General features: G+C 52.1%; 1 protein-coding gene and 1 long non-coding RNA gene across 3 annotated transcripts; both read left to right on the top strand.

Moving 5' to 3' along the window:
- Positions 1-5,926: 5,926 nt before the first annotated feature.
- Positions 5,927-9,643, top strand: LOC142823922 (uncharacterized). The gene is made up of 3 exons (XR_012898982.2): positions 5,927-6,310; positions 7,808-8,261; positions 8,437-9,643. It is a non-coding gene; the product is annotated as an uncharacterized LOC142823922 (long non-coding RNA).
- Positions 9,644-9,924: 281 nt separating this feature from the next.
- LOC142823914 (uncharacterized) lies at positions 9,925-21,130 on the top strand. 2 transcript variants are annotated; one of them, XR_016348237.1, is made up of 3 exons: positions 9,925-11,357; positions 11,602-14,543; positions 18,845-21,130. XR_016348237.1 is itself a non-coding variant. In XM_075915684.2 (2 exons), exons 1-2 carry the CDS (start codon positions 10,884-10,886, stop codon positions 12,022-12,024), a joined length of 897 nt encoding a protein of 298 aa, XP_075771799.2. In that variant the 5' UTR covers positions 9,925-10,883; the 3' UTR covers positions 12,025-16,223. The 2 variants fall into 2 exon arrangements, 1 of the variants encoding a protein (XP_075771799.2); XM_075915684.2 differs by lacking the exon at positions 18,845-21,130 and having other exon boundaries at positions 11,602-16,223.
- Positions 21,131-22,430: the final 1,300 nt, after the last annotated feature.

Here is a 22,430-nt window from a genome sequence, read left to right as displayed (position 1 = left end):
CTTCCCATCAGGAGCAACCCCAAACTTGACCCATCCCCTGGCAGAGCTTTGTGAAGGCGGGACTGAAAAAACCTTCCAGAGAGGAACTTCCACCACTCCCCACCTTCCCTAGGGAACCGCATTCCAGTAGTTCACCACTCTCCTGGGACAACAGCACGAGAGCCATACCTGCATAACCAGGGCCCCGACGGTCGATCACCCCACACCAAACTGGTTTCCCACGGAGCGGTAGCTGTCCGGTGTGGTGAGCTTCCACAGTGCGATGGTGACACGCTTCTGGAGGGGGATGGTGGGTCTCATGTGAATGTTCCGTCACCAGAGGGCAGGGGTGAGCCACTCACGCGGCTCCAGGAAGGTGTCCTGTATGTGGAATTTCTGGAGCCACTGCTGGCAGTGGCAGATTTAGAGTGAGTGGGGCCCTGTGCTCAGCTTCATTTTGGGGGCCCACCTGGGGACCCAACCAAGAAAAAGAACATTCACTCTTCCTGCCCCTCCCATTTTTCATTCTTTTTTTCTTCATCCTACTCCTTTATTAAAAGTAATAAGAAGTAAATGAAAATAAAGTGAGGTACCTTGATTGTTTTTGTAGTCTGACCTTTTTTTCACAGACCACTTGAAAATTGCTGAGGGTCTCAGTGGACCACTTATGGTACAATGGTACATTGTTTGTACCATTAGCTAACTATTGTAAAGTGCTTTAGATAAGAACGCTTTATTAAAAAAAAACTAATATCCTTTCCTCAGTCCACCTGAATGGAGTTCTCGGAGCACAGTTTGAGAAAGATTAGAAATGCAAAGGCACAAAACGAGCTCAGACTAGCTAGAGACATAAAGGGTAACAAGAAGACATTCTACATATATATTAGAAGCAAGAAGAAGACCAAGGACAGGGTAGGCCCATTGCTCAGTGAAGAGGGAGAAACAATAACAGGAAACTCGTAAATGGCAGAAGTGCTTAATGACTTCTTTGTTTCCGTTTTCACCAAGAAGATGGATGGTGACAGGATGCCTAACATAGTGAATGTTAGTGGAAATGGGGTAGGTTTAGAAGTTAAAATAAAAAAAGAACAAGTTAAAAATTACTTAGAGAAGTTAGAGGTCTTCAAGTCACCAGGGCCTGATGAAATGCACCCTAGAATACTCAAGCATCTGATAGAGGAGGTATCTGAGCCTTTAGCTATTATCTTTGAAAAGTCATGGAAGTTGGGAGAGATTCCAGAAGACTGGAAAAGGGCAAATCTAGTGCCCATCTATAAAAAGGGAAATAAGAACAACCCAGGAAACTACAGACCAGTCAGTTTAACTTCTGTGCCAGGAAAGCTAATGGAGCAAGTAATTAAGGAATTCATCTGCAAACACCTGGAAGATAATAAGGTGATAGGTAACAACCAGCATGGATTTGTAAAGAACAAATCACGTCAAACCAATCTAACAGCTTTCTTTCATAGGATAACAGGTCTTGTAGATAAGGGAGAAGCAGTGGACATGGTATACCTAGACTTTAGTAAGGTATTTGACACTGTCTCACATGACCGTCCTATCAATAAAAAAAGGAAATACAACCTAGATGGGGCTTCTATAAGGTGGGTGCATAACTGGCTGGATAACCGTTCTCAGAGAGTAACTATTAACGGTTCACAGTCACGCTGGAAGGGCATAACAAGTGGGGTTCCGCAGGGCTCTGTTTTGGGATTGTTTCTCTTCGCTGTCTTCATCAACGATTTAGATGATGGCATAGAGAGTATAACTATTAAGTTTGCAGATGATACCAAGCTGGGAGGGGTTGCAGCTGCTTTGGAGGATAGGGTCAAAATTCAAAAGGATCTGGACAAATTAGAGGAATGGTATTTGGCAAATAGGATGAAGTTTAATAAGGACAAATGCAAAGTACTCCACTTAGGAAGGAACAATCAGTTTCACACATACAGAATGGGAAGTGGCTGTCTAGGAAGGAGTACTGCAGAAAGGGATCTAGGGGGTCATAGTTGATGGGTATCATATATTGTGCCTATGCTTAGGAATGTATGTGTTTTATGCAAAGGATAGTTTAGCAGGTACGTACGTGCAGAGAAACCTGCTGATCTCACCTCCTTCCCCTGGGTAGTTAATCAGTTTCTGGAACATCAATAAAACTAAGTCCTCATATGCATTGACAAAACACAACCCAAATCCAACCCCATGAAATCCCTGTTCCCACAGTAGCAGACCCTTTTATCCACTGAATCACTGTAGCTGCCTTATCACTTCCTTCATGATATTTTTCATCGCTTGGAGATTTTCGTTCTCTGCCTGTTTTGTAGCAATAGAAGCATACGGAATTTTAGACCCCGATTCTAATACTATTTGCTCGATCTTTCCCCTAATTACTCTTAGAGCATTTTCAAATGAATAGCCTCGATCCATCTCCCAATCTGGGAGATGAGGAAGAGAAGCATCGACTGTGACATCAGGAGCGATCAGGATAGACCCAATAGAGATAGCAGTATCGTTAGGCATAACACAGTAGGAAGAGCGAGGTGTTAAGCAAGGCTTGCCTGCAAGAGTTAATGGCCTGAACCCACACCAGGTGGCGGAGTTCTTCCTCACTGCTATAGTACCTGTCAATGTAGACATCACATGCACCGTTAGGTCAGGTCCCAGCATTTGAGATAGGTCTCTCCCTGACTCCAGGTCTCCCATACACCAAACCCATCCTCCCAGGATGGAACATTGGTCTGTGAGAAAGCTGTGTAGTTATCTCCAGCCTTTATCACATACCTGATGTTCTGGATGCTGCACAGGTGTCCTCGACACGGGAATGGGAGCGGGTGGACAGGCTGAGCCTCCAATTCAGGAGCCCAACCTACAGGAATCAACACCCCTCCAAGGATGGAATGACCATCCCAGCATGCCCCTATTACCGATAGGGACCCCTCCCCTGCCGCTAGTTCGACTGTCAAATGTTTTCCATTTGCCTGCTCCAAGCGTGATTGTAGCATACTCCACTGATGTGTAGAAAAACAACAACAAAGAAAAAGCATACATATTTTGAAGGAAGTAATAAAAAAAAAAGTGTAGCTCCCTCACAAGATTTGACACTGATGACTCATCATGTCCTCTTAGAGGTAGTCCCAAAGAAGACAGCAGTTTCACCATGGCAACAACACATCTCAGCACTTTCCTCCAGTGAGAACACTCCTCAAACTGAGCCGATAAGGCAGAAGCAGTTCGTCTGGATAATTTATATCTTTGACCAAACTTACACATAGCATTAATATGAGCTTTGGATGTTTCATGATCAGCAATATCTCTTGCAACATTTCTCCAATTAGCGTGTCCATCTACAAATGTTTGTTTTACTTAACTATGGTCAGGGAATAATTTGCAAACATAACAGTAGACTGCCTTGGTGGTTTCCGAAAAAATCAACCAACTTCTCATTTCTGTGCTCCCATTTTTCTTCATCCTCAGAAAATGGGACTCATGAAGACCTTTAAATTGCTTTTTACTTTCAACGTCATACTCTTTTCTCAAATGTTCCCTATTACCTATGTTTTTTGGTTTATTTACTAAGAAGTATTCTATCTTATCCAATGAAATAGATTTTTGCCATAATGCAATGTTTTCAGGGTAGGTTTCTTCCCTTACTTTGACAAAATTACCAATATTTTTTAATTCCATTGCCATGTCAGAGTCCACTTGTTCAACTTTTGCAGGTGCCGTGGTATCCCCACAACTCGGCACGTGATCACATAATTGAGATGTTTCTTCACCCATACTATTTGATGAATGTCCTCTAGTCAATACTTCAAGATTTTTAAAATAACATGACAAACTGTCCTTGTGCTTAGTTTCCTCTTTTTTCCCGCCTTCATTTTTTTTCATTTTTGACTGCCAGATTCATAGTATTGCTTCATTATTGCTAAAAAACTGACCTTGATTTTTAGGCAAATTAAAAATGTCTGAAGGAGCAGGGGTGCAGCTACGGGTGGGTCTGGGTGGGACATGGTCTGGACCACCCATTCCCCAATTAGGTTTAACACCAGTGGCACTGGCACGTTTGTAATAGTGGGGTGCTGAAAGCCAGCCCCTTTCTCTTCTAGGTGCAGGTCTAGACCTGGGTGTGGGTCACAGGCACGGGAACTATGGTTTCAGGAAGGGCTGCTGACAGAATAGCCAGGTCCCTCAGCAATGTGTGGAGGGGGTACATGTGGGCCCCCAGAAGGGCAGGGCCCCAGGTGGAAAGGGAGGAGCTGGGGGTCCAGAGCAGAAGCAGAGCTGCCATGGTGGGGCTAGAGAAGACTGACAGAGGAGATACAAAGATCTCCATGGCCACAGAGTACAGCTTCAGATGCCCCAGTGGCCCTGCACTGGCTGGCCCGGAGAAGAGCACCCACATGTGCTCCACTTGAAGGTTCCATTGGCCACAGTTCCATTGTCTGGTGGCAGCCAACAGCAGCACAACATTACAGGGGCTGGAAGAGTCAGGAGGAGGGGGCAGCACAGCCACACAGCCAGCTGCCGGAGAGAAGCGGCACTTTCCTGCTTCTAAGCGCCTCTTTTCTCCTGCAGGTGAGCCTCCCTGCTCTTCTGCCCCCCACACAGCCCTCACTGCAGAGGGACTGCCCTGCCCCCCCAGAAAGACTGCCCCCTGCACGGGCTGGGGGTGTGTGCCAGACCGGGTGCTGGACTGCCTGTCCCTGGGGGCCCCTTGTGTCAGGGCATGGTATATTGCATTGTAAATCCACCACCGACTGCTGGTCGTCCCACCACTGCATGACAAACTGGTCCCACCAGTCGGAACTTGTGTCCTGTCACTAGAAGCAGTGGTGTGCAGGGAAGGGTAATTTCACACTGGTGAGACTGGAACTATCTATGTGACTGACAAGTTCAGCTAAGTAAACAGAATCCTTCTGCAAGCACTTAGTCCGGGATAAGGATGGACTTGGCTGCAGATTGGCAGCGAAAGCCAGAAGGCAGTGGAAAATGGCAGTTAAACCAGCCAGCAATTTGTGGGGTCTTCAGAATCTTCAGTCAACAACTGTGCTAAATGGAAATATTGGAGATGATAAAATGATGTCTTTAAGGCCCCATAAAAGAAACCCAGCAACCCGGGGTGGGGGCAGTCAGCCTGCTCTCTCTCCCTAATGTTGGGAGGGTTTATCTCACCATGAGCAGCAGACTTGAGCACTGATCTAATCAAATTATTCAGCATTAAAAACCTGCCAAAGCATTACAGTGCTGCAATTTCCAGAGGCCCAGCTGGGATAACATGCTAACCGACATCTCCACGATATTTATTCCCACTGATAGGCTGGTACGTGTTTGTTTTCCAAGCACTAAACTGAAAGAGCAAGATGAACCAGTGGAGATGAGAGAGAATGAATGAGCAGCCGGGATATATATATATATATATATACAGGCAGTCCCCGGGTTACGTACAAGATAGGGACTGTAGGTTTGTTCTTAAGTTGAATTTGTATGTAAGTCGGAACTGGTACATATTGTAGGGGAAACTCTAGCCAAACATTTTTTTTAGTTTTGGATAGCATAGGGAAAGGTTAACTCCCCTCTAATGTTTGTTTTGCTGTCTGTTCCCCTGTTCAGAAGATTTCACATCTATTTCTGTCCCTGTGACAAACTCAGGACTAAAGGAGTAACTCATCAAATACCAAACAGCTCTGCACCATGCTTTGAGCTAATAGCTTTATTTCCACACACCACCCAGGGTTCTAGGAGGAGGGTCCTTTTTTTGCTAACACAATGAGGCCAGCAATTTGTTTGTTTTGGTGGAGTCTTTGTTTGCCCAGGGAGCCCAGCATGTATAGGGGGAGGAGGGGCGGAGAGGCTGCTTTTGTCTGCTGTTCGGCAGCCTGTTGCTCAGGGGAGGGGGCAGCCTGTTGCTGGCAGGGGGGGAGGGGGGAGGCGTGCAGGATGGGAGGCCGCGGGGGGGGGGGGGGCAGCGGGCGTGGGGAGGCACTTTTCCTCTGCCCGGCAGCTCTGCGGGATCCCTGTCCCTGTGGCCAGCTGCTGCAGGCAGAGGCCAGTTGGAGCCGGCCGAAGAGGAGGAGGAGGTGGATTCTAGGACCCAGGTGAGTGAGCCCCGGGGACGCTGCTGCGCTCCAGGAGCCCGGCATGTATAGAGGGGAGGAGGGGCAGAGAGGCTGCTTTTGTCTGTTCGGCAGCCTGTTGCTCAGGGGAGGGGGCAGCCTGTTGCCGGCAGGGGGTGGGGGGCGGCAGCGGGCGTGGGGAGGCACTTTTCCTCTGCCCGGCAGCTCTGTGGGACCCCAGTCGGAGCCGGCCCGAGGAGGAGGAGGATCCTAGGACCCAGGTGAGCGAGTCCCGGGAATGCTGCTGCGCATGTGCGGGAGTTGCCTCACCCCGTTCGTATCTAGGGATCCCACGTAAGTCGGGGACTGCCTGTATATATATATATATATATATATATATATATATATATATATTGTGGCAGACCAGGAGGTCCTGCGACTTGGTGGGGCCACGGATGCATAGATTAACAGGTGAGGAGAAAAGTGCAGCCGGAACCTCAACATGAGGTTCTGGAGGAGCCGAAAGAGGGGCTGTAACCTGGCGCACTCAAGGTAAACGTGCGCCAGGGTCTCCTTCATGTCACAGAAGAGGCAAGTGTCAGGAATGGGGGTGAACCGCACCAAGTACATGCCCGTGCTCATCGTACCATGGAGGATTCTCCAGCTGATATCCCCAGTGGGACATGGAACCAAGGTCGAATAGAGGCTAGCCCACCCTCCATTGGTGGTAGGAGGTCCCGCCACTTGGTGTCTGGGCGGGACACGAGGGTGGAGAAGTGGAGCGTGTGAAGCATGAGCGTGTACAGGTGACTCTTCGGTGCAATTCGGAAGGGGAACGGCTGCAACACGTGCAGCCGGCTCGAGTGACGAAGGGGAGGCAATCGGGAAGGTATGCAGGGCTGAGGGCCAATGGAGAGGCTGGGGGTGAGCAGTGGGTGGGGTGCACCCTCTCGCAGGACCCTGTTTAGGTACACCCAAGCAGTGGGCGGCAAAGCATCCTTCACCTCTTGAAGTACGCCCCGGGGAGTATATAGGGTGGAGAGCCCCTCAAAATAGGACCCGAAGCCGAAGGCCCGCAGGGTGCTCAGGAGGTACCTGTGGTCCATCTGGTCTAATGCCTTCTCCTGATTCAAGGACAGGAGGGGGAACGACAGACCGTCCGTACACCCTAGCTCGAAGAGATCCCGGACCAGGAAGAGGTTTTCAAAGATGGTACAGCCTGGGACGGTGTAGGTCTGGTCTGGATGGACCACATCCGCCAGCACGGACTTTAGCCTTAGGGAGATGGCTTTGGCGATCATTTTATAGTCCGCACTGAGGAGTGAGACAGGACGCCAGTTCCTCAGATCACAGAGATCCCCCTTCTTAGGCAGCAAGGCAAGCATGGCTTGCCTGCACGATAAAGGGAGGACCCTGCTCTCCAAGGACTTGGCCTAGACACTGGCAAGGTCCACGCCGAGCATGTCCCAGAATACGCGGTAGAACTCCATGGTCAGCCCGTCCATGCCCGGGGATTTATTGATGGGTATGAGGCAGAGGGCTTCCAAGAACTCGGCCAGAGAGAGAGGCAGCTCTAGCCGGTCTCAGTCGCCCGCGCTGACCATTGGGAGCTCATTCCAGAGAACCCTGCAGGCATCAGTGTCAGTTGGATCCGGGGAGAACAGGGAGACGTAGAAGCCGCGAGCCCTCTCACGCATCTCCACCGGATCCATGAGGGGGGTTCCATACTCCGCCAGAAGGCAGACGATGTGTCTTTTAGCCCCCCTCTTTTTCTCCAGGGCGTAGAAGAAGCGGGAGCCGCGATCCAGAGAGGATCCAGAGAGCCGAGGAAGGCAGATGCCCGCTGGAATAAGCTGAGACTCTCCGGGACGGCCCTGCACGACCTCGTCCATCCCCAGCACCTCGGGCTGCGGGTTCGTGGATAACAGGGTGGCCATCCCGGCTTGATGGGCTGACAGGTGGCTGAAATAAACCCTGTCCCCCCACTCCAGCTGCCAGCTAGTCTCGGCGGCCGGAGCCGTGTGGGTCTCCTGCAGGAAAATGACAGAGTACGCCCCCTCCTGAAGGAAGGAGAACACCCGGCTCCTGCGGAGACCCAACATGCAGCCCCGGGTGTTCAGAGTGGCAAAGATGATCGACGGCAGGAGTGCTGGCAGTCCCCATTGAGCCCCGCAGCAAACCATGACCATACCCGAACGTGAGCAGGGTGTCACGGAAGCCGCGGACCCGCTGGTAGGCTGCAGCCTCCCGCCGCTCGGTCCCTTTACCCTCCCCCAGGAGGGCCCTTGCCATTTGCAGGACGAGATGGAAATATCCCCAGCGCTGAAGCTAGGGGGAGGGAAAACCTCCTCCTGAGGTAAGCCCCATCTGAGTCCCATCGCTGACCCCGCCACCCTCTCCTCCGCAGGCCCGGCCTTGCTGCTTTTGGCGGTGGCAGCAACAGCACCCGCACACTCGTCTGGGCCCTGCGGAACCCGAGCGGGATTGACGACGGTCACGGTTGGAGGAGGGGCGATCCCAGGGTCCGGACCGTCAGGGCCACCAGCGATGGTAGGGCCGGTGCCCTCCCGGGCGTCGGGGGTCCCGGGTGCCTCTCCAAACCGGGCCAGGGGACAGTCCCTTCGGACGTGCCCCGTCGCCCGACAGAGAAAACACCGAGCCTCCCCCATGGTGTAGTACACCCGGTACCGGGCCCCTTGATGGGGCACCAGAAATGACCCTTCGAGGGCTTCTCCGCCACGTCCCGCCGGCAGTAGTTGGCTTTGTACCTGCCGGCGAAAGGAGAGGACGTGGCGGAGGGTAGGATCTTTGCAGCCTAGAGGAAGGGGACTCAGGACTGACAGAGGCCTCCCCAGGGTGGAGAGGAAAGGCAGTAGGGCGGCATTGGGGAGGAAGGGAGGAACGGAGGACAAAACCACCCGTACGCCCAGGTCCTCCAAAGGCTCGAGGGGAACGTGGACTCCCCCCACCGCCAAACCCCTTTCCACCACCTCCTGGGTGGGGCCCTCGGACGCCAGGAAGAATACCACCTTCCTGAACATCCTAGAGGCTGCCACCATGGCCGCGGGCCCCACCACGCGGGCCAACGCCCGCACGTAGGTCTGCACGTGGGGCGAGGCCGCTACCAAGAGACAACGGACCCCGTGCCTCCTGGTCAGGGTGGGAAAGGGGCCGCGGCCGCCGGGGATGGTATTCCGGGAGGCGGCTTGGGAGGCGGCAGGTGGGAGGGTGGCGGCAGCTTCAGAGGAGTTGTTGTTTATAGGGAGGGTGGGGGAAGGGTTTGGCAGGGGTGTTATCAGACAATCCCTCCATTGTGGTAATGGATGGGGAAGGAAGACAACACAAACAATTAAGGTAGGACCAATAGCATCAAGGGAGGGAAAGGGAGGGGAGCAAGGAGTTTCACCACTCCCCCCCACTAGGCTGGAAGTGGGGTGGGAGGGCAACAATGGAGAAGGGGAAGGGGGAGTAAAGGAGTAAGGGGTATAGCTCCCAGCACAGGATGGAAAAGAGCAGCTCCTCCAGCTGCACTGGGGAGGTGAGGATAAATTAATATTTAAGGAACACAGGATATGTCTACACTAGCCCCCTAGTTCGAACTAGGGTGGCTAATGTAGGCATTCGAAGTTGCAAATGAAACCCGGGATTTAAATATCCCAGGCATCATTTGCATGTTCCCGGGCGGGCGCCATTTTTAAATCCCCTTAGTTCGAACTGACTGCCCGCGGCTACACGCGGCAGTCAGAAGTTAATCCGAACTAAATCCTTAGTTCGGATTAACTGTTACTCCTCCTGCAATGAGGTGTCAGTTTGAACTAAGGGGATTTAAAAATGGTGCCCGCCCAGGAACATGCAAATGAAGCCTGGGATATTTAAATCCTGGGTTTCATTTGCAAGTCCGAATGCTATATTAGCCTCCCTAGTTCGAACTAGGGGGCTAGTGTAGACATACCCTGAGTGTCCTCCCCAACACAGGACAAGCTGTGGGGGGAGAGAGAACCCCAGGGGCTGCCCTAAAACAGCCCCCTTACCTCCTCTGCCTCAGGGAAAGCAGCAACAGCAGCAGCAGGAATGGTGGAGGTTAGGCCTGCCAAGGTGGAGAAAGGGGGGGAGAGCAATAGACCCCCAAAGAGATGGGAGGGGGCGGCTCCCCCTACCCAGAAGCAGGGCAGAAAAGACTCCCACCCCCCTGCACCCTCAAAAGCTAGTTGAGGTGAAGGGGGGGCGGGAAAGCTGCCCGCAAAAAAGCAGGTGGAAAATGGGGCCTGGCCTAGAATGTAAGGGTAGCCAGGGCCTGCCTGCCACAAAAAAGCAGCCCCCTCCACAGACACCCCCCTCCAAAAAAGAAGGAGAGAGGAGGGGCACAGGAGAATGTGCAGCACCCCAAGGGCAGGGGGCTACCGAGGCCTCATGGAAGGTCTACAAAATCCTATAGAAGGTAGCCATATTGGGAGGTCTGTGAGGGTATGTCTACACTACAGCACTAATTCGAACTAACTTAGTTCGAATTAGTTAATTTGAACTAAGCTAATTCGAATTAGCGCATCTAGACTTAAAAACTAGTTCGAATTAGCGCTTTGCTAATTCGAACTAGCGCGTCCACACTGATTGGACGCAGGGGGGCATTTAAGGGCAGCTGAAACCGGTTCTGGCAGGTCATCAGGTCAGTAGTTGCTTTGTGTGGCTGCTGTCTGAGGCTATCTGAGGCTCGTGCTTAAAGGGACCCCCCCCCGGACAGCCGGTTCTCAGCTTTTCCTGCTTGCTTGCCAACCTCGCCGAGGGACAGCAAAGCGTTTTTCTCTGCGCCCGTCTGTGTCGGTGCTTCCCTTCGGGGACGCCGCTGTAGGTGGCAACATGCAGCCAGAGCTCACCCTGCAGTTTCTGGTGCAGTTTGTGGACTTGCTGCTGCAAGCCTGCCACCAATGGCTGGAGGCTGCCTGGCACCACCTGGTGCACGTCAGCCCCCTGCCTCTCCGCCTGGCCGCCCTGGGGGCCGTGGAGGAGCCGCAGCGGCGCCCGGATGCCGGCGTCCGCCGCCGCATCTGGCGTCTGGACACCAGCAGCGACTGGTGGGACCGCATCGTCCTGGAGCGCTGGGAGGACCGACAGTGGACCCAGAACTTCAGGATGAGGAGGGACACCTTCCTGGAGCTCTGCGAGTGGCTCGCCCCTGCCCTGCGCAGAAGGGACACTCGCATGAGGCCCGTCATCCCCCTCCAGAAGCGTGTGACCATTGCCCTCTGGAAGCTCTCCATGCCGGACAGCTACCGATCTGTCGGGAACCAGTTCGGCGTGGGGAGATCCACCGTCGGAGCAGTGCTCATACAGGTACAGCACTCACAGGCCACTGGACGGGGGGGAGGGGGGCTGCAAGGAGGGGATGGGCCGCCCCAGGGAAAAAGGGGGGGGGAGGGAGGAGGCGAAAGTGCCCCGCACCGGTCTCTCCCGGCCATACTACACGCTGCCTGGGGGGGTTGCTTCAGGGAGTGGGGTGCGGGGCACTGCCAGGGCACGAACACTCCCAGCCACCCGGGCGCCCCACTGATTCGCGCTTTGCTGTGTCTCTCCGCAGGTGGTCAGGGCCATCAACCGGGTGCTGCTCCGCAGGGTGGTCTGCCTCGCCGACCCGGACGCCATCATCCGGGGCTTCGGCGCCCTGGGCTTCCCCAACTGCGGGAGGGCCATCAATGGGACGCACATCCCCATCTGTGCCCCGGAACACCAGGACTCCCGGTACGTCAACCGCAAGGGGTACTTCTCCGTGATCCTGCAGGCCGTGTGTGACCACCGGGGACAGTTCACGGACAGTTCACGGACATTAATGTGGGCTGGTCCGGCAAGGCACATGACGCACAGGTGTACCGGAACTCCTCCGTGTGCCAGCGGCTGCAGGCCGGGACCGTCTTCCCTGACCGCCAAATCAGGGTCAGGGACGTGGACATGCCCGTGTGCCTGGTGGGGGATGCGGCCTACCCCCTACAACCCTGGCTCATGAAGCCCTACACGGGGTACCTCAACCCATCCCGCCAGGCCTTCAATGCCAGGCTGACCAGGGCCCGCATCGTGGTGGAGGGGGCCTTCGGGCAACTGAAAGCCCGCTTTCGATGCCTCCTCACCCGTCTTGACCTCGCAGAGCACAATATCCCTCCCGTGGTGGCAGCATGTTGTGTGCTGCCGCTGGTAGTCCTGGTTCCTGGCACGCCTGCTGGCCCGGGTGCGGGTGGCTGTTGCAGGCGGGGTGGTGCGCCCTGCAGTCCCAGGTGCTGCAGCTGTGGTGAAACAAGAGCAGCGGTCAATTCTCCCTGGGGACAAGGTGGGTGAAACCCAGCCCCCCTCTGCAAGGCCAGGGCCCCTGCATGACACCCAGCTGCTGCTCCATGGCGGGCAAGGGCCAGGCTCACGGTCCCTGGGCTCCCTCTCCCCCCACAACCCCCCGTACACATAAGGGGAGCATGATGGTACTCACATGTGGAGGCCTCCCCGGCCTCGGACGACACAGGCGTTGTGCTCTGTGGGGTGCCTCGGGGGTCCTGGGTCCTGGGCAGGCTCCCAGCAGGCTCCTGGCTCTCGGCGTCCTCCTGCTCCTCCTCCTCCGTGTCCGGGACGGGGCCCTCTGCCCCGGGGTCTATCACCACCCGGGGGGCAGGGACGGCATGAGCCCCCAGGATGCAGTCCAGGGCCTGAAAGTGGGGGCAGGCCTCCGGGTCGGCCCCTGGCTGGCAGGCCCGGGAATAGGCCTGCCGCAGGTCCTTAATTTTGTAGCGGACCTGCTCCCGGGTCCGCATGTGGCCTCTGGCGGCCAGGCTGTCAGCCATGCAGCCGTAGACAGCCGCGTTGCTGTGGCTAGTGCGGAGATCGTGGACATTGGAGGCTTCCCCCCAAACCTCGATGAGGTCCACGATCTCTGCACTTGACCAAGTGGGTGCCCACCTCTTGCAGCCCCAGGCAGGCTCCTGTGAGCTGCCAGCCTGGTCCTGGGAAGAGGGGAAGGGCTGGGTGGCAGCGGGTGGCTGGCTCATGCCGTGCCAGGTGCAGGGTCTGCTGGCTGGGTGCTGGCAGGCTTGCAACTGGCACAAACACTGTAGCCAGCCTGTGCCCCTTTAAGGGCTCCGGGGCCGGGAGGGGGGCAGACGAGTTTCCCTGGTGGTGCCCAGAGTGGCCACCAGGGAAAGCTGGGGAGGTCTAGCCTCCCACTAGTTCGAATTAAGGGGCTACACAGCCCTTAATTCGAACTAGTTAATTCGAACTAGGCGTTAGTCTTCGTAGAATGAGGTTTACCTAGTTCGAATTAAGTTCCAACTAGCGGTTTGCATGTGTAGCGCCTATCAAAGTTAATTCGAACTAATGGCTGTTAGTTCGAATTAACTTTGTAGTGTAGACATACCCTGAATGACTTCTTGTTTCCAAATTAGACTCACCTGAACACAGCCCAGCAATCAGGGCAGACAATGGAGGCCTAATTAGGAGTCAGCCTGCAACAGGGGTTAATTAAGCACCTGTTGCTAGTTAAGGCCTCCAGGTCCCTATAAAAGGTTTCCTCCCAGGCAGTAAGGAGAAGAGTTTTAAAAGGTGCACAGAGGAGAATTGAGCAGGGAAGTGCTAAACCTTGAGGTAAAAGGCAGAAGGTAATAGAAGGAAGTAGTGGGTGAAGTGGTCCAGGGGAGAGGTAGCTGTATTAGGGTGGGGCAAGGAGCCCTGCCAGCTACCTCTCCTGTAGGGCCCCTGGGCTGGAGTCCAGTGGAGTGGGTGCGCCTGGACTCTCTCTCCCCCCCCCCTTCTCTTGGAGGATTACCCCACCGGGGATGCGGGAACAGAACAAAGGCCAGGAAAGGGGGATTTGTCTTTCTCTCCCCCACTCCTTACTCAGGACTTGCCTGTGATGAGAATGACTCGGTAAGCAGGGACCCTTGCCTCTGGGGAAGTCCCAAAGCAGCAAAGGGGACACTGTGAGTGAGGCACACAAGAAACTGTCAAGAAGTGCAGAACCCCTGGGGAGCTAACAACTTTGACTATACAGAAAAGGGGGGAGCAGGGAGGAGAGAGACATCCCAGAGCCTCTGACAGACAGAGGGGTGTGAGAGCTCCAACCACACTAGTCATCACAGAAGGGACAGAACTGGTGCAGCGTTGGGTCTTCTCCTTTATGGTGCTCTGCACCATGCACCCAGCAGCGGAGCAGGGAGTGACCTGCCTTCTGGGTGCTGCAGAAGCATGCTGGAGATGAGTGGATGATTAGTTATTCATACGCTTGGCTGGTTGAGCTCTGCTGGCCACTGCTGACCCTGTCAGTATCACAGTGGTGAAATAGGAACCCAGTTTCCCAGTGAAAGCTTTCTCCTCATCTCTATCCCCGCAGGTCTCAGGCATGCTTGTCCCATGATGTACTGGTCCTCTGGAGACTCACTGACATTGGACTAATGTCTCTTGTGAGGATCCTTGTGAGTTATGACAACTCAGAGTCTCATTGCAGGGGCAGCAGCTGGAAAGAGGAAGTCAAACAGCAAGAGGGGAAAGGTGAGGAGCACCCTGATGTTTTCCAGGCAGTGCACAAATAGGCTAAGTTCCCCTTAAATACTTGCTGCCTGAGCACCAGCAGACTGACTAATTTCCTTTGTTTTTCTGAGTTTCACTTTTAAATTAGTCTTCCCTCCTCTCTAATAAATACTCAAGAGTTAAAGCTATTTTTCCCCAACATGCGATTCCAACATCTGTGTCCCACCCTCCTGTCACCTTCACTGCCATAAACAGATTCGTAAAAACTGCTTTTGACACCCCAGCTGCCATTAGCCACTTAAAATCCCATAATTATCATCCTATCATGGGCTTGTTAACGAGCAGTAAAAATAAGGCCATTGAATATGGTAATTTATTTGTAAATTAGCCTAATGAGAATAGGTTTCAGACACTGTTTACTTTCTGGCTGCCTGTTTCAGTGCAGTGCAGGCTGGCTGCTGTTTCAGTATGGGAACTCTTCCTGGGTGGCAGACACAGCTTACAGCGTTAATGGGGGAAATTTGTTCAATTAATGCATAATTCTGCATTTTCTGCTACACTGGGCTTTCTGCATCAGGTGGCTGCTGCTGCTGGTGTTAAGATGCCAGTTTTCCATTTCTAATTTTGATGCCCAGACCCCCCCCAGCCCAATCTCTTCTGACTTCAGTCTTTCAAAGTTTAAAATCAAAGAGCTACTGGGATGTCCTGGTAACTGAACCTTTCGGGCTCCTCTCCAGACAGAAATCCTGCTCATGTTTTAAATTCCTTTCTCCTTCTTCCACCACCTCACACTGCTGAGGTAGGGCAGGACTCATGCCCTGATGGAACACCAGGTTGGGTATGTCTACACTGCAGATATTTTTTTGGAAAAATGGCTGTTTTTCCAAAAAAAACCTACACTTACACCCACACTGCTATTGAGTTATTTCGACAAAGTCGAAAGAACGGAGGGGTTATTCCAACAGCAGTAAACCGCTTTCTGCAAGGAAGAACCCTTTTTCCAAAAGACCTCTTTTGGAAAAAGAAGTGTGTGTATGGGGAAAAGGGTCTTTTTTCAAATAAGAGGCCTCCAGGAAATAACACAGGTGCCCTGGTGGCCACTCCATACAAACTAATCATAACTCTATAGTTCCTGTCTCCTGGCCCCTCTTAAAGCTGCAGGCACCCTGGACAAGCCTTGTGGCAGGAAGCCAGCCCTGGAGCAGCACCCTGACCACGTGGCTCTCCCTGCCACAGGTATTGCCAGCCATAGCCCAGCCACAAGCCCCCTGAGACCCCCCTGGCCCTCGCAGGGAGCAGCACCAAGGCTCCCAGGACCCAGCCAGGGGTAGCAAGTGGCGTGCACCCTCCTGCTCTGGAGTGGAGATCCTGTCCCTCCTCGAGCTGTGGGTGGAGGAGGAGACCCTGCAGCAGCGATTCCCAACCTTTTTCCCATGGAGGAACCCCTAAAATAATTTTTCATATCCCAAGGAGCCCCTACCTATGAAAATGTTTGCTTGGCCAGAAAAAGTTGACGGCGAGGAGCGCAATTCAGTTACTGCTAAATTATTGTCAAGAAAATTTATTTGTAAAGAGCTGTTATATATAATGTCAGCTTACATTGCAAAAAAAATTTGGAGCATTTTTCCTGTCTTTTTTTTTTTTTGTATTTAATCCTTTTTTTAAATATCAAAATATTAAATCAAAATAAAGTTTACTTAAACGTCAAAATAAAGTTCACATCCAAAGTCAATATAAGTTTTACTTTCAGTGTGACACTTGGGCTTGTTTCTTTTTGCACAAATGTTGAATTCTTGGCCGAATTTTTGAAAAACACACTCGCAGTTCTTCCTCGACAGACAGACGATTTCTTTCTTTGCTTTTAATGTTTGTAAAACATGAGAGCTCGTTCACAGAGGTAAGAAGTTGAAAACTGGAGTAAGATGTTCACTGCTTTTGCTGAGATTACAGGATACTCTTCTTATTGAAATCCAAAACTCAAGTGGCACTTCATTGAATTTTATCTTCAAAGTTCGATCACACTGTAGTTCAGTCAGTTGTTCTTCTTCTTGCAGACTGAGTAAATTTTGTGAGAACTCAACAAAAGGGTTCCTAACCCAGTCATACATTTCTGATGACAAAGAAGGAAAGTATTGGTCAAGCTTTTCTGTCAGTGATTCCAAATGACTGGTAATTAATGGGATGACTTCTTTATAACCTGTCTGACTCTGAAACTGAAGTAGGAGCGGAAACATTTCAATATTTCCACTTGAAAGGTGTCTTTTCCAAACCGAGTTTATTCTTGAATGCAAGAAATTTGTCTGTGGAAGTTAGAATGTTTTCTTTTGGGCCCTGCATGGTGGTGTTCAAGTATTGATAAATATCTGCTAAGTAGGCTAGTTTCAGCAGCCATTTTGTATCTTCAAGAAAGTCAGAAAAACTGGCTATTATCTTTGAAGAAAAGCAGTAGTTCCCCTCGCAGCTCAAATACCCTTGTTAAAACTTTCCCTCTTGAAAGCCATCTAACATCATGTGTAGAAGGAGAATCACATGGTCTTTTTGCATATTTTCACACAGCTTTGCAAACATGTGTGAATTAAGAGAGTGCTGCTTTATAAAATTGACCATGTTCACAGCTACATCAAGGACTTGTTTTAAATCCTCCCCAATAGTTTTTGAAACAGAACTTCCCGGTGGAGGAAGCAGCAGGTCCTTGTGACATCAGGGTTTTTTTCTTTGAGTGTAACAAAGCCTTTTATTGAGCCGTTCATTGAGGGGGCACCTTCAGTACAAATTCCAATACACTGGCTCCATGACAAACCACATGATTACAAGTAAGACAAGATGTTGAAAATGTCTTGACCTTTGGTCATTTCTGGTAGCTCTTTACAACAACAAAAATTTTCCATTATTGCACCTTCGTTTTCAAATGGTATGCATGCCAACAGCTGAGTTTTACTTGTTATGTCTGTTGACTCGTCGACTTGGAGAGCAAAGTTAGTATTTCAGACAAGACATCTTCAATGTTGTGTGACATGTCATCCACACGCCTACTAATAGTATTATTAGAAACAGGAACTTTGTCAATTTCACTTTCAGCCTCTTTGCCCATCATTGTACTCACTATTATTTTACAAGCAGGCATTATTAGGCTTTCAGCAATAGTGTGACTTTTCAATTTTTGTGCAACTAGCTCAGCTACTAAATAGCTTGCTGCTTGAGCCTTTCCACTGATAGTTACCTTCTTCTCAAAAACTTTACGTTGTTTTCCTTGTGAATCCAAAAGTCGTTGAAAGTAATCAATTGTTTTATTTGACAAATGGCCGTGATTAGTAGTGAAGTGTCGATTTAACTTGGCCAGGGCCATAGCTGTGTGTTAGTTTTTCCCTGCAAACAATGCACAATTGTTCCTTCTCTTCCTGTTTCACTAGTACATGGCTCTTGTAATTTTGATTCATTTTCACTGTCCTCTCCTTCACTGACATGCCTTCTTTTCATATACTTCTACATTTTTTTTTATTTTCGACGGCCGTATGAAAACTGTTATGTAGGTGAGATTTTAGATACATGAAAACAACCACAGTTTTGGTAAAAACGTTAATTACAAAACTGCTCAAAGACTACAAATCTACAAAATAGCAAACGACCATAATGTGCACTAGAAAAGCGGAGAATTCTGGGAAGCAGAAGGGCAGGCACAATACAACTAAATATAACCATAGGGTACGTCTAGACTACATGGCTCCGTCGACGGAGCCATGTAGATTTGTTGTTTTGGCAAAGGCAAATGAAGCCGCGATTTAAATGATCACGGCTTCATTTACATTTACATGGCTGCCGCGCTGAGCCAACAAACAACTGATCAGCTGTTTGTCGGCTCGCGCACTAGTCTGGACGTTCCCCCTGTCGACATCAAAGCCCTTTGTCGGCAGCCCTGGTAAACCTCATCCCACGAGGAATAACGGGGCTGCCGACAAAGGGCTTTGATGTCGGCAGGGGAGCGTCCAGACTAGCGCGCGAGCCGACAAACAGCTGATCAGCTGTTTGTCGGCTCATCGCGGCAGCCATGTAAATGTAAATGAAGCCGCGATCATTTAAATGGCGGCTTCATTTGCCTTTGCCTATGTGTCTAATCTACATGCCTCTGTCGGCAGAGGCATGTAGATTACACAGCCTTAGATATGAACTGACCAAAACAAAACAAAGAGGCAGTTGGTAGCGTACGAAGATTACTCCAGTATTGCCAATTGTCGGACAAAAATTCCCACAATATTTCGAGGGATATTTGGAATTGTTTGCAGTATTTCAAAATTTTTATTTATTTATTCCACAATTTCTCGCAGAACCCCTGATGATAGTCTGCGGAACCCTGGTTGGGAAACACTGCCCTACAAGATCTCCACTCCCAGTGCTGAAACACCAAAATCTATGGGTACATGGCTGAAGCCCTGGCAGAGCGGGGACCCCGCCCCCCGGACCTTACAACAGGTCCGGAGTAAAGCCAAGAAGCTCCACCAGGGCTATGCCAGGTCCAGGGAGTGCAGCTTGCACTCTGGGGCAGGACCCCACTCCTGCCCCTATTACCAGGAGCTGCACCAGATCCTGGGGGCTGGGGAAGCCCTTTCCCCACCTGTGGTGGTCGACTCCGGCCTTGAGACACCCATCGTCGCCCGCCCTGAGGTCATGGAGGAGGAGGGACAGCAGAGGCAGGAGGAGAAGGACACAGCCAGCACCGTGATGCTGAGCCTGGAGCTGGTACACCTTGTCCAGGATGTGTTGCAGGCATCCTCTGACAGCGGGGAGTGAATATCAGCTAAGTGCTCTGTTTTCTACACACACAGGGCGGAGGAGGTGGGCACAGAGGGGATGGGGTGCGATCGTCACTCGGCCGGGACGTCATGCTGCAGTTGATGCACGTGCAGCACCAGTCTGCACCACGCAGCCTCAGAAGGCAGCCCCTGAGGACCCCCAGGATCCTGCTCACAGGCTTGGGGAGGCCACACACAAGTCTGACCCCGGGGGCGGGGATGCCCTCCCAACCCCAGCCACCGCTGGAAGCAGGCTGGGGACAAGGGCACATGCATGACCCCATACACACCTAGGAGTGCCGCACATGAGCATGCCTGCCCACGCAAGGCACCACCCACTCCTGTGGAGAGCGCTGCCAGGTGCAGGTGTGTGTGTGGGCCCCAGATAGGGCCAAGCTGCTCCAGCCCCCCTCTCCCACCCATGTGATGCCACTGTGACCAGACACTTCCCTTGCCTGATTGTCTGTGGGGGGAGGGGGAAAGGAGAGGGGAGCATGGTCCCCTGAGCACCTCAGGGCCCCTGTGAGGCAGGGCCTGCTGTGTAACCCACACATGGCCTTGCTCCCGGGACATCTCTGTCCTCTGGGCTGAGGACAGTTGCTCACTGCTCACAGAGGAGGGCATGGCCTCAGGGACAGTGTGTGCATGCATGACTGACTGCCCCTCCCTCTTTATTCTCCACAGCCAGACCAGCCATCACTGAGGGGCGATCCACGCTAGCCAAGGCAGCTGCCCGACCCTGAGAGACCTGAAAGCACTCCACAGTGACCTGATGAGGCAGCATGTAGGCGTCCTGCACGACATGCAGGAGACCCTGGCACAGAAGGTCTGGGAGGACGCTGAGTGGCAGAGCCACATGTGGAACCAGCTTGTCTGACAGGGTGACATGTGTGCCATCATGTGGGAAATGATAGCACACCCAGCTCCTGTCCCTGCTCCTGCCTCCTGCCCCCCGTTATGCCTATGCCCCCTCCCCCTGCCTCCCTTGCCATCCCTGACCCCACTCCAGTCCCCCCACCTGCCCACCCCCCTGTGGTCCCAGAACCCACCCAACCCCAAATTTGCCAAGGTCCCCGCTGTCATGGCTCCTTCCCCACTCTGGCATGATAAATGCAGAAGTGGGGGCCAGCAAGTGTACCCCAAAGCCTTATCTACCAGGCTTTGGTATAAAATTTCCCCCAAAATCTTAAAACCCTAGATCTTGCGAATAAAACTTCCGCTGCCACCACCCAAATGTTGCTAAAGAAACCAGGGGAAAGATCATTTGGGAAATCTCACCCCTAAAATAAAAATCAGGGCACACAATTAACCACTGCCAGGTTAATAAAAGAAAAGAAAGAACTTTTATTATTACAACAATATTCCTGTTGCAAACATAATGACTAGATAGGGAGGTAACAAAATATACTCATGGAGAAACTCCATGGGCCTAGAACTTAGTTACAAAGAAAAGCCAAACATCTCTTAAGCAGGGCCAGATCTCAGATCCCATACCCAACCCTTAAAACAATAAAACCTAACGAAACTACCTAAACTTTACTCTACTTACAGAAAATGAAGAATGATGTCTTGGAGAGAGAGAGACATGCTTGTCCCTCTCTGTAGCTGCAGAGAACTCACTCAGAGAGCCAAAAGGGAGAGAAGAAAAAAACCAAATTCCTTTGTCCCAGTTTGAAAGTCCCACCTACATTCCTATTGGTCACTCCACCTGGCTAGGTGTAGTTAACCCCTTAATCCCCAGGCTGCTGGCTAATCCGCACCCGAGGTGGCACTTCCAGCTGCCCCCCCATGCCACTCCCAGCCCTAAGCCCCCTCCTCCCTCTCTGCTCCAGGTTCTCAGCCACCCTCCTCCACAGTTTATTTTAATGTAAGAAAAATACAAAGTTCATTTTGTTGAAATCAAAACAGGTGTATTTGACTGTACAGGGAAGGGAGGGGTTGTGGTGGGAAAGGGATAGTGGAGCAAGGCACAGACCCCCAGGTGAAAGGCCCTGGGGATAGTTATTGAGGTCCTTGAGAGAAACTCTCCCTCAAGGCCCCCCGGATGCACAACCCCAAGTGATGGGCCTGGCAGCTGTCCACGGCTGCTCGAAGGCCCTCCCTTCATGGACGGCCTCTGCCCCCCACCCCGATAGGAAGGCCTCCCCCTTCCTCTCCACAATGTTGTGGAGGACACAACACACTGACACCACCTCAGGTGGGTCAGGAGGCACCTGAATCATGTCTTGAGGCGGCCGAAGGCACTCTCCACCTGCATGTGGGCCCAACTGAGGTGGGGATTGAATCGGTCCCTGCTGCGGTCGAGGTGGCCGCTGTACGGCTTCATCAACCATGGCATTGGGGGTAGGCCATGTCCCCCACAATGCACAGTGGCATCTGCACATCCCCAACCTCAAAGTCACACTGGGGGAAGAATGTGCCAGTGTCCAGCTTCCCGTAGAGGCTGGAGTTGCGAAATACACGGGCATTGTGTGCCCTTCCCGACCACCCGACAAAAATGTCCGTGAACTGTACACGGTGGTTGACCAAGGCCTGCAGCACCATCAAGAAGTAGCCCTTCCTGTTAATGTATTGGGCCGCTCGATAACTTGGTGCACGGATTGGGATGTGGGTCTCATCTATGGCTCCCCTGCAGTTGGGGAACCCCAGGGTAGCAAATCCTGCGACGATCGGGTCCAGGTCTCCCAGGAAGATGACCCTGCGCAGCAGGATGGAGTTGATGGACCTCACAACCTGCAGAAGGAGACAAACACACACACAACAGAGAATGAGAGAGGGAGTGCCTGAGCCCTTGGGAAGAGTTCGAATTACCGTTTCACTGCCGCGTGTAGCCGCGGGCAGTTACTTCAGACTAGTGGAATTTAAAAATGGCGACCAGACGGGAACATGCAAATAAAGCCCGGGATATTTAAATCCTGGGCTTCATTTGCAAGTTCGAATGCCTACATTAGCCTCCCTAGTTCGAACTAGGGGGCTAGTGTAGACATGCCCACAGCTATGAGATGGCTGCTACTTGTGCTGGGAACAGGGGAGGCTAGGTGGCCTGTGCCCCCAGGCCTCCTGTCTCCATTGCAACTTTCCTTCCTTTATTAGTGACTGGGGGCCTTAGTCATTGTTAGTG

The sequence above is a fragment of the Pelodiscus sinensis genome, chromosome W (assembly GCF_052426305.1).
Source record: "Pelodiscus sinensis isolate ZL-2025 chromosome W, ASM5242630v1, whole genome shotgun sequence".
Taxonomy (NCBI): Eukaryota; Metazoa; Chordata; order Testudines; family Trionychidae; genus Pelodiscus; species Pelodiscus sinensis.
Note: the sequence above shows the minus strand (reverse complement) of the source record. Positions and strands in the feature narration are given on the sequence as shown.

Bases quoted from the DNA above. Each gene is read 5' to 3' on its own strand.
- LOC142823914 (XM_075915684.2), top strand. From the start codon at position 10,884: ATGCAGCCAGAGCTCACCCTGCAGTTTCTGGTGCAGTTTGTGGACTTG. The intron at 11,358-11,601 runs GTACAGCACTCA...GTCTCTCCGCAG, and splicing joins TCGGAGCAGTGCTCATACAG to GTGGTCAGGGCCATCAACCG.